General features: G+C 35.7%; 1 protein-coding gene across 2 annotated transcripts; it reads left to right on the top strand.

Annotated features, from left to right (window-relative positions):
• The first annotated feature begins 3,542 nt into the window (after positions 1-3,542).
• Positions 3,543-11,896, top strand: LOC140987371 (homeobox-leucine zipper protein REVOLUTA-like). 2 transcript variants are annotated; one of them, XM_073455846.1, is made up of 18 exons: positions 3,543-4,916; positions 5,200-5,359; positions 5,833-5,918; positions 6,039-6,129; positions 6,255-6,350; positions 6,458-6,571; positions 6,654-6,737; positions 7,518-7,673; positions 7,751-7,825; positions 8,063-8,172; positions 8,910-9,084; positions 9,205-9,393; positions 9,555-9,635; positions 9,736-9,870; positions 10,512-10,834; positions 10,926-11,031; positions 11,206-11,358; positions 11,490-11,896. In XM_073455846.1, exons 1-18 carry the CDS (start codon positions 4,696-4,698, stop codon positions 11,637-11,639), a joined length of 2,505 nt encoding a protein of 834 aa, XP_073311947.1. In that variant the 5' UTR covers positions 3,543-4,695; the 3' UTR covers positions 11,640-11,896. The 2 variants fall into 2 exon arrangements, with proteins under 2 accessions (XP_073311947.1, XP_073311954.1); XM_073455853.1 differs by having other exon boundaries at positions 3,545-4,916; positions 11,209-11,358.
• Positions 11,897-12,027: the final 131 nt, after the last annotated feature.

Raw genomic sequence — 12,027 nt, 5'->3', positions numbered from 1 at the left:
AGAATAAGATGTAAAATCATGAATTTGTGTTTTATCAGAATTAAGTGTTGTGCCAGATGTTACAATATGTCGGATAACATGCAGCGAAAAATTAAAGTTTGTAACACAAATCGATTTTAAATAGATAGATGAACAAGATTAAATATGCACAAGTATAAATACTTGTGCAGTGGCTTATGGCAAAAATTAATCACTAGAAAACCAAATCGTTTACACAAAAACCTATCACTAGTGATTTTAACAAAAATCAATTTTCTCAACACTTTGAGAAAATAAAGCTTTCTAAAAACAAATAACCAGAATAAAAACTTAAACAAGAAAGTAAAACGTGATGCCAAAAGGGAATCCACGAAAACGATCTTCAGCCAACTTCGTTACGGATGTTGTCTGCAGATGTTCTCAACATTCAAGGCAACACTCGAAACAGCACACTTCGAAACAGCAACGTCCTTGCAGAATATTTTCTCTGAAATCTTCAATGAGCAAAAGTGCACACAATATGCAGCCACGAAAACTTTCAAACGAATAGGGAAAAAAAACACGAAAGCAATAGATCGAAAAAGCTCCTACGAAAATCTCTCCCCCACGAAAAAACTCTTCCACGAAAAACAACTCACGAAAAACTCCACGAAAAATAACTCTTCTCTCTCTCTTTTCTTCCCTTCTCTTACCCGAAAACTCCCAAGCACACAAAAAACTCCTCACGAAAAATAACTCTTCTCTCTCTCTCCCTTCTCTTCTCTTCCTCACACGAAAAACTCCCAAGCACACACAACCATGTCCTTGTTTATCTTATTTATAGACTTCATCTCTCATAGAGTTTATCTCCACAAGGAAACATATTCAACAAGAAAAGTAAGAGTTTAATTAGAAATAAACTCTTTTAAATATTAATACCAAATCAAAATAATATCTTATTATCAAGAATAAAATCCTAGCATATTTATCTCATTAATTAGAAAGGCAAGATCTCATTAAATATCATATTATCTAGAAAGTCAAAACATATTTAATTATTCAAAATCATGTCATGATATTATTTGCATAATTATCTCATTATCTACAAAAACAAAATATTATATGCAATCAAATCAACAAGGAAAGACAATTAGGGAAATAAATTAAATTATTAGGAGAATATATTTCTCTTCACATCTATATCTTTATTTTTTTTTGGGTCTTAGATCTTTTCACCAGGGTTACACTAGGGTTGCAAGGATGAGCCTTTGAGTGGAAATGGAATTTAATATACACGCTAATTTTTAGAGCTAGGTTTAATTTCCTTTCTTCCAAATTTGAATCCAATATATTGTTTATACTTCAAATTAATGAAATATAGTTATTATTTTAAAGTTATTAAATAATTATTTAATTCATTATACTTATTATTAAACAAACGAGAACTTTGACCACGAAAATCATTTACGAGTGCTCGATTCCTTCACGATGATTCAGTTTTTATGAAATTCAATGTTGGCAAAAACTTGTGTGAGACGGTCTCACGGGTCTTATTTGTGAGACGGATATCTTATTTAGGTCATCCATGAAAAAATATTATTTTTTATGCTAAGAGTATTACTTTTTATATACGGGTAGTGTTGACCCGTCTCACAGATTAAGATCCGTGAGACGGTCTCACATGAGACCCACTCATCAATGTTTACATCTAATGTTATGTACTCGAATGCTATGTCCACATTAGTTGTATTTAATTTATTCGATCTATAGAGTTTATTTATTTATCGATAAGAAAAATATTTGCTTCAAATTATGAAACTTAATTTCCTAACAAAAAAAAAATTATAATTCAAATATAATTTTTTTCCGACGTTGAAAAGGGCTCACACGACTTTCAACTTCATGTCGCACGCAATAAATGAGTTTTTAACATAAAAAAGAAACACGTACGCAGTTTGAATACAGCAAATTAGTTAACAAAAGAGCAAACAATTTGAATGAAAAAAATTCAAACACAATCATGGTACGTACTCGGATTTAATCAATGCAAAGCTCAAGGACAGCATTTTTGTGCTGCAAACGAAAAGAGTTTTAAAATTTAAGACAATTCTTGTGTAAAAGGAAGACTAATCATGGCTCAAAGGCAGACATTCTTAAATTGATATAGACTTAACAATGATGAAATTAACTAATAATAATGATAATAAGGTACATATATATAACATAAAATCAAACAAACTTTTTTTAAAAAACCATTTCTGCATAATTCTCTGAACATAGGATATCATGCAGAGGACTGGTACAAGAGCCTATCCTTGGATGGGTCACAAAGCCTAATCATAGTTTTTTAAACGGACAACTTTTTTTAAATGCAATATTTTTAATGAAATTATAGATTTAATAAGCTTTAATTAACTATTATGAACAATTCGTTTTCTTATTACGAAAAATTGATTAACTGTATTAGTTAAACATGGATATGTGAGATTAGTATTGAGATAATTGACATCTTGTAAGTTAAGTTGCTGACATTGCGCCACTTGATCTGATTGATTAGATACGTCGTAAAAGAGTGACGTCGAGCTTAACATGTAATATGTCATCTGTTAAAGACACAACCGTCAGTACCGAAATATTAAGATATATCTCTAAGAAGTATGAAACTACACCAACAGATAGATATATATATCTGCGGACTTATGAGTCTAGCTGCCTGACCCATTACCATTCAAGTAGGTGTGCTAACATTCAAGTAATTGTGCTATGCGCTGCTATAAGTATAAGAAAATAAAGTTGCACTCTAACTAACAGTTATAGCTATTGACTTAGTAATAAAGGCTTGATCCTAACAAACTCTGAAAAAATAATTATTTAAGTGATATAAGTTTAATTCTCTATGTGTGATCGTGGCGTAATTAGTTTCTTTACTATCTTCCTATGCTTAATTGGTAAGTAGGACAAACAATAGATTCTCGATTGCAATTCTGGTTTTGGAGTCTGAAATAATTTTTGGGAGATGATTTTGGTTCCAATTGATGATTTAAAGAAAGCAGTTAAATGGATTTGTTAGCTGGTAGTACAAGTTTGTTCTGATAAAACACATTCAATCAAATTTCCAGTAGTATAAAGCTTTTTTCAACGCTCCATTCTCAAGTGTTTATTTTCATATAACGCGGTCAAACACCAGCATTTGAATTCTACAGAAATGGTGTGAATTTTATATGGAAATATCAAATATGTGGATCCAAGTCGCGAAATGGTGCTGATTTAAATATATTATTAGAAAGTACAGTAACAGCTTCATTTTATACTATGCTTAGTTCTTAATCTGAGCGTTGAAAATCCACAAGACATTTCAATTTTATACAGATCCTTACTTTCTCTATGGAAAACCCCGTTGTTATCTAGATTTGTCAATCAACAAAATATGAAATACGGCTGAGAATGAAGAGGTAGAAACAATTATATCCTGGGAAAAAAGATAAAGAGTAGTAAGTTTTTATGACATGACCAAATCATTAAGAAGACAGTGGGTCTGAATGGGTCATTTCATTTTCATGTTCACAAACATTCCATACTCCACCTCCTCAATGCACCCAATAATCGGTTTTTTATAACTTTTTTCCTTGAAATTTTGTTTATATGGGGTATCATTATGACAGTAATTAAATATTTAATATATAAGGCTAAAGAATTGCAGAGGTGCAGGCAGCAGCTTGTGTACAGTTGCAGAAGCAAACAGCAGCATAAATTTAAAGCCCGTCTGCCATTTTCGATTTCCGAGCACACCACGCAACACCTTCTCCTCCTTTTCCTTTTTAACCACCAACTTTCTTTTGCCCCAGTAGGGCTTCACTCCACTCTTGAAAAACCATTATTATTTCCTTGTCACGTTGAATGTCATTTTTTGACATGTTTACTGTTACCTTCGAGCTTTTTCTTTATCTTTCTTGCAGATCTTCGAAGACCCTCCTGTTACCTTCAAAGCCGCTGCCTTTCTTTTCTTTTGCATAGGGCTTATTAGAGGAAGTAGAGCACAGTTTTTATTTTTTCTGGCTGTTCTGGAGACCCTTTTCTTGTCTCAGGCGTTTTTCTTCTTCCACTAGCAGAAAGTCCCAAAATTTATCCCCTTATCCGGGGCTTAGGAAAAAAATCTCAGAAATTCTGAAAGAATCAGCAGTTCATAAATTTTGTTCAATTGTGAGGAATCCCGGGTTTTGAGTTGCTAAAGCATGTGATTTCACCTTCCATCGGGTGGATGTTTGGAGCTTTTAGTGTGAACTGTATTGATTAATAATTCAAGACGTACTGCTTGTCTTCCAAACTGTTTTAAAAGGGTGTCTTCTTGTGTGGTGTGAGAAAAAAAGAAGAAAGCATTGTTTTGTATTTATGCGTATTTCATATAATGTACGCATTCAGAGGTAACAAAGCTGCTTAGCTTTGGTTGAACTATTTTGGCTGTTACCTTTGCTTTTTGAGTTTGGTGGTGGGAACTGTGTTTATTTCAATCTTTCGCCTCATTCAAGATAGTCCATTTCATCCTTCTGAGATCACGAGAAATATTATCAACCATATACAAAAACCAAGCAAATCAACTTCTGTTCCGGAATCCCGAGAATCTGAGCTCGTGAAACTACATAAAGCTGCTCAGTGTATTTAGGATTTTCTTTACTGTCGTGGGTCTGTTTGATTTTGCTTGAGAGTTAAGAAGTTCAAGATTTTGTGGGTTTTAAGGAAATGGCTATGGTGGCGCAACAACATAGCAGCAGCAGCATAAATAAGAATCTTGATTCAGGGAAGTATGCGCGGTACACGGCGGAGCAAGTGGAAGCCTTGGAGAGAGTATATTTGGAGTGCCCCAAACCCAGCTCTCTACGCAGGCAGCAGCTGATTCGAGAATGCCCCATTCTTTCAAATATCGAGCCTAAGCAGATTAAAGTGTGGTTCCAAAACCGCAGGTAAATGATGCAATTTGTTGTCTCGCAAGTGTTTTTGTGCCATTTTTGTTAGGTAGCTGCTCTTCGATTGCTTAATTAATGAACCATTTTTTGTTTAGCAAACATTTAATTTTAATAGTCCTAGGAATCGAACAATTTACTGCAAATGTTCAGATCTTGATCTTGATTTTTATTTTAATATGGTTCTCGAGAATCTTAACCCAAAATTAAGGTCTATATTTTGGTCATTTGTGGATTCCTACGTGCATGTTGAGGGTGCTTAGACATTTGTAAATGAATGTAGGTGCCGAGAAAAACAGAGAAAAGAATCCACTGGACTTCAGAGTGTGAACAGAAAATTGAGTGCTATGAACAAGCTTTTGATGGAGGAAAATGATCGCCTCCAGAAGCAGGTGTCGCAGTTAGTATCCGAGAATGGGCATATGCGACATCAATTGCAAAGTGTACGAAAATTTTTCCTAGCGGCGGATTTTTTTTTTTCTATCTGCGAAATAGCTTGTTTTTTTGGATGTAGCTTTTCTTTCTTTCTTTGTTTTTTGCTCGTGGTTGCTTCAAAAACATTGAACTTGTGTTATAGAATAATGAGAAATAGATATGTTGTTAATATAAATTGAATTAACAAGCTCATTCGACAATTCTTCGTAACCTATTGTTTTTAGGCATAAATCAAATTTATTTTATTCCTGAACTCAAATGATGTATTATCATGTATCACTGCCTGACACCCTCCTTGTGTGGAGTTGAAAGCAGTGCATTACCTGAACAAAAATGTACCTTGTCCCAAATATGACAGATTAAGTGTTCAGATACACGGCGTTCAAATTTTTGTGTTCGATGTATTCCTTTGTTGTAGTTCTCAACATGTTCACATCATCTTCAGTTTGCTGTATGTGATTCTTTTACTTACTCGATGCAGTCATCCATGGTGACCACAGATGCAAGTTCTGAGTCCGCTGGCGATAAACCCCAGCATCCTCTCAAAGATGCTAATAACCCTGCTGGGTACCTCATTTTATTCTTTGTACTTTTTATTATATCCATGTATGTTTAGATGTGTAGAGGGACATATTTGCAATTCTTGTGTATTGTGTTTCTTAAGCGTTTGTGTGTGCTTTTTGGCAGACTCCTTTCTATCGCAGAAGACACCTTGGCAGAGTTCCTTTCAAAGGCTACTGGAACTGCTGTCGATTGGGTTCAGATGCCTGGGATGAAGGTCTGATCCTATCTAAGTTGAAATAATTCAGCTACAATTCATTGAATTGTGTGTTCCACAATCAATATGGTAGTTTTTATGTGCAAGTTAAAAGCTTCATTTGCAATTATATATCTTTTTGTCAGCCTGGTCCGGATTCGGTTGGGATCTTTGCCATTTCACATAATTGTAGTGGAGTGGCTGCTCGAGCCTGTGGTCTTGTGAATTTAGAACCTATAAAGGTTAGTAGACAAGATAGCTTTAGTTGTATTTTCTATTAGACTTTTTAGTGTCTATTTTTATTTTATTGGAGAACTTCAGTTCTCTTCATGACCTTCGAAATTTACAGATTATGGAGATCCTTAAAGATCGTCCATCTTGGTTGCGAGATTGTCGAGGGCTTGAGGTTTTTACGGTGTTTCCTGCAGGAAATGGAGGAACCATTGAGCTCTTGTATACACAGGTGAATAGTGTGATTTTCTCATTCTTATATGTTCATTGGTTAGGTTTGTGTTGGATAACTAAATGCTCTACATTACTTTCAGACCTATTCTCTTACTACTCTAGCTCCGGCTCGTGATTTTTGGACTCTTAGATACACAACCACGTTGGAAAATGGCAGTCTTGTGGTATGCATTTCTTTGAATAATATTCTTTTCAGTGCATTACTTTCAGACCTATTCTCCTACTAACTTGACATGACTTTGAATGAGTAATTAAGTCTTTGAAATGTTTGTTTTGCTGTGGACCTTGTTGAAATTATTCCTATGAGTTTGTACATAATTATGAATTTTATCTGGAATATGGGACCTTAGTGCTTGGAATTACTCCAAATTTAGAATTAAATATTTTATTGGCCTGAATACCAGTCATTAAGGGCACGTGAGCTATAGCCAGCTGTAATAATGAGTATAAATATAAATAATTTACGTTGTGTAGTTGTCCTTGTTATGCGATACAACTCATGTCTAGGTCCAGTCACAATTAACACCCCAACAGTTGCTTCTACTGAAAAACAAACTCGTGATTTTACGACCTTCTCTTGATACAAACTGGAGGACTGAGCAACAGTGTGTCCCAACTCTTTTGAATTGTTTGATGGCTTAAAGATTATCTTTGACTAGGTCCCCATTTATGCTTGAGTTTTAGGCACAAGGGCGTGCGATGTTGTACCCAGGAAAGAACCACTGTTTTTTATTTAAATATGTTTACAACACGTCCCATGTGATATTGTTACCTTTTTCCCCCCCTGAAATTGGTGCTATTTACTTTATATATGTACTTTCGATTTCCATGAAAATGAAGTTTTCTCATACAAAATTACTTGAAGTTCGATGTAGCCCGAAGCTGTGGTGATTTAGTGATACGGGCTTGTGGTTTTAAGATTTCTCCAATTTTCATCCTTGAAGGTATGTGAGAGGTCGCTTTCTGGAACTGGGGCTTCTCCTAACGCATCTGTTGCATCACAGTTTGTAAGAGCTGAAATGCTTCCATCTGGATATTTGATCCGGCCATGTGAGGGTGGAGGATCAATCATTCACATTGTAGATCACCTTGATCTAAAGGTTATATCCTTGCTTAATGAGGTACACTTATCTATTTATTAACCTAAACTTGGTTGGCATTTCACACCATTTTCCAGGCATGGAGTGTGCCTGAGGTGCTCCGACCTCTTTATGAATCATCTAAAGTTCTAGCTCAGAAAATGACAATTGCGGTGAGTACAGTATGAATGAATTTATTCGTCATATTCTTTTGGTTCAGAAATATGGTTTTGTGCCAACATCCTTGTAGTGCATTGGCTTAAACCTCTCCCTATGGAATAGGGGAGAGACGCAGGTTTGAGTCCACCTTAAAGCATGTACTCCCACCCCCATTGCAATTAAAAAAAAAAGAATGTGGTTTGGTGGAGGACTTGCCATTAAGTTGTTTGTTTTGACTATTGATTTGTCAGGCATTGAAGTATATTCGGCAGATAGCCCAGGAGACAAGTGGTGGTGAGGCTATGGTTAGTCTTGGGAGGCAACCAGCTGTTCTCCGCACTTTCAGCCAGAGGTTAAGCAGGTACTTCCTTTATATTCTTATTTACTGCCCTGGTTTTAGCATTTTGGCGCCGATTTGTTTCCATTCCATTCCTGGAATCTGTTGTTCATAATAAAAAAAGAGAACAAGAAGAAATTATCATTTCATTAAGTACTCTTCATCCAAAGTTCCAAACCATATTTTGTTGCACTTTCAAATTTTGCAACATTTTTCATTACTTCTAGAAATCCTTGATCATTAAAATTATTTTATATTATGTTGTAACACCACTACGTGGACAATTTTTTACATGATTAGATATCTCCTCATACATCTTACGCACAGCATTTTTTATGTTATTTCTATAGCAACTTTTTGTTTTAAAAATTCGAGCTTTCATTAGAAGGCAAAATGTTAATAGTTTTATGTTTAACATGCCTCCGCACATGTAAGTCGGGGATTAGGGGATCATAAGCTCGGTTGTGTATGCATGCAAATTTGTTGAGCACGAGGCTTCAAGGGCTACTTTACATCAACTTAATGGAACATGTGGGTTCTGTGCTCATAGGATCTTGATCCTGCTACCTAGTTATGATATCATTTTGAAACCGCTTGTCCCATAAGATCAACATCCTGTAGTTCAGTATTTAACAATTTTGGCAAAACTCTTTCACGAAAACATTCCAAATGGATCCAAACAATTGGTGCGCCCAGTTTTATGCACGTGATACTGTAATAAGAATATGGGGTTGTCTATAATTGTGTGTTCTACTACGCAGAGGCTTTAATGATGCGATTAACATGTTCAATGAAGATGGTTGGTCATTTTTAAACGGTGACGGTGCTGAAGATGTAGTGGTTGCAATCTGTTCGGCCAAAAATCTGAACAGCGATTCGAATACTCTTTCTTTTACCGGAGGCATTCTTTGTGTAAAAGCATCTATGCTACTTCAGGTTGTATTGATATGCTACTAAAGGAGTGGCAATTCTGACTTTTTTACCTTTGTTCGTTTATCTTACTTTTTTTAATGTGATTTATATGTTTTGACTAATTTTTGCCCTTTATCTTGTTAGAATGTCCCACCTGCAGTTCTGGTTCGGTTTTTGAGGGAGCACCGGTCAGAATGGGCAGACTTTAACATGGACGCCTATACTGCTGCCTCTTTGAAAACAAGCTCATACGCATATCCAGGAATGAGGCCTACAAGATTCAATGGAAGCCAAATAATCATGCCACTTGGTCACACAATTGAACAGGAAGAGGCGAGTGCTTTTCAACCTTTATTCATGATTAACTCCATTTCAGTGTTAGTTTTAATTATAAAGTATCATGTAATTTCAGAGCTCCAGTTTTATGCTTGATTTCAATGAACATCACAACCATTTGTTTTCTAACCTGTATGTGTTTGCCTTTTGCGTTCAAGATGCTTGAAGTTGTTCGATTGGAAGGACACTCCTTTACCCATGAAGATGCATTTTTGTCCAGGGATATTCATCTTCTACAGGTAATTGCTGCCTTTTTCTTCTGATCCAAAAATATTTCCAAACTTTTTGGATGATCAAAACAGAAACTAACATCCTTTGCAAATTGATCCTTATCCACAGATATGCAGCGGAGTTGATGAGAATGCAGTGGGAGCCTGCTCTGAGCTCGTTTTTGCTCTGATTGATGAGATGTTTCCGGATGATGCATCATTGTTGCCTTCTGGTTTTCGCATAATTCCACTCGATCCAAAACCAGTTGAGTTAAAACGTCTTCCATCTATTTATTTATGTTCAGATGCAATTATAACCCTTGATAAATAGGTAAATATTAATATGCCAATAATCATCCTTGACAAGTAGGTAAGTGTGTGTAACATCCTGGTAATGTTTGTTTTCATTTTCTGCTTTCAGATGTGCATTTTATGTAAGTTTTATTTTAAGATTGAATGGGAGAATGAAATCCATGCATGATTTGGTTTTCGAAAACATATATTTTCATTGATAGGTGGTCAAGTCATGTAAGATGTGTTAGTCTAGCAATTTCAAATCGTACATATTTTAGTGTATGTTTACATGTGGGGTATTTAAATTTGAAGCTTAATATGAGTTGGGTAAATTATGATAATATATTATTTTGGGAAATGATGAAAAATTGAAATATGAGTAATAATCATGTTGAGATATATGAGAATATATTTTCATAAGATTTTATTGGACGCAGTGATGTGTACTTATATTTGTTGATCGAGCACTGATGTATATTTGGTAGTATTTTCGGTGATGGAAAAAGTTTTCGAGGAACAAATCCCTACAATTTGTAGCTAACATCCGTTGACCATTCACAGCATTTCCTTTATGCTAGCTTGTTAATTGTCATTTCGATCCTGTGATTATAGGATGCATCAACTTCTCACAAAACTCTCAATTTGACTTCAAGTCTCGGGGTTGGACCTGCTACAAGCCGTGTTGCAGAAAATGCATCATCATCGTACAATGCACGATCAGTGTTGACCATTGCTTTCCAATTCCCATTTGAGAGCAATTTGCAGGTCAATGTTGCAAATATGGCACGCCAATACATTCGCAGCGTGATTTCCTCTGTGCAGAGGGTTGCCATGGCCATATCCCCATCAGGATTGAGTCCTACAGTCAGGCCAAAGCTATCTTCTAGCTCTCCTGAAGCTCTAGCACTTGCATGTTGGATCTGCCAGAGCTATAGGTACCAATATATGCTTTCAGACAAAAAAATAAACAAAAGAATCTCTTTTTTCTATGGGTAATAAATTTCTTGCTATTTTTCATCTTTTTAGGTACTATGTAGGGGCCGATTTGTTGAAAGAGGACTCCATTCATCGTGAATCAGTACTGAAGACACTTTGGCTTCACCAAGATGCCATTTTATGTTGCTCATTGAAGGTAGTCATGGCTCTGAACCTTTTTGTCTCTGGTCGTTGAACATGCAATGAATGCCAATTGTCTGTCTCTTTCAATGCTTTACACTGCCTACTCGCTTATCATCCCATTTTGTACTGGTCTTTAAACAGATTATTCAAATATTTTTATTAACTACCATCTCCTTTTCTGCTTTAGCAGGCTCTTCCAGTGTTTATATTTGCTAACCAGGCAGGACTAGACATGCTGGAGACCACTCTGGTTGCTTTGCAAGATGTCACACTGGACAAGATCTTCAATGACTCTGGTCGCAAGGCATTGTTTTCCGAATTTTCTAAGATTACACAACAGGTATTTTGGTTGTGCTGCACTCACCTTCATATTTATCATTGTATATGAAAATGGTTTGAAAATGGCTTCTCAGATCATACTCAGAAGCCCCACATCAAGTTTCTTGCGATTTTTATCTGTATAATCTGCAGGGATACGCATGCTTGCCTGGTGGTATCTGCATGTCGACTATGGGACGTCATGCATCGTATGATCAAGCAATCATATGGAAAGTTGTCGAGGAAGAAGAAAACAATGTTCACTGCCTAGCTCTCTCTTTCGTGAATTGGTCCTTCATGTGATCGATGATTCAGTCGCTTCCTCTGTTGGTGGCCGAATATGTACTTCGGATGAACGATTCCGATTTCGGGACGTCAAGATATGGAATGTGTGGAAGATCAAGTTTTTTAATGTGTGGAAACTAATGGGGGCTGGTTTGCATTTTTTGTGACAATGAATATCTAATGCTTCGAATGCTTTGGAAATTTTTTGTTCCAGTGTAAATTCCAGTGGTCCGATCCTCTAGGGCTGTCGATGAAATTTCGCGCCTTAGAATTTACCCGTTTTATTAATTATGCCTCCGTTACTTTTTTTGGGACATCGTTTCGAATTTTTATTAAATCCATAATTTATGTTTAATTAAGGATATCATATTTTATCAGTTTAATACTATTATAAATATTAAAGTAC

Source organism: Primulina huaijiensis, chromosome 1 (genome assembly GCF_012295235.1).
Source record: "Primulina huaijiensis isolate GDHJ02 chromosome 1, ASM1229523v2, whole genome shotgun sequence".
Lineage (NCBI taxonomy): Eukaryota > Viridiplantae > Streptophyta > Magnoliopsida > Lamiales > Gesneriaceae > Primulina > Primulina huaijiensis.
The sequence above is the reverse complement of the archived record's forward strand: the minus strand, read 5'-3'. Positions and strand labels throughout refer to the sequence as shown.

Bases quoted from the DNA above. Each gene is read 5' to 3' on its own strand.
- LOC140987371 (XM_073455846.1), top strand. From the start codon at position 4,696: ATGGCTATGGTGGCGCAACAACATAGCAGCAGCAGCATAAATAAGAAT. The intron at 9,871-10,511 runs GTTGAGTTAAAA...CTGTGATTATAG, and splicing joins TTCCACTCGATCCAAAACCA to GATGCATCAACTTCTCACAA. The intron at 10,835-10,925 runs GTACCAATATAT...TCATCTTTTTAG, and splicing joins TGGATCTGCCAGAGCTATAG to GTACTATGTAGGGGCCGATT.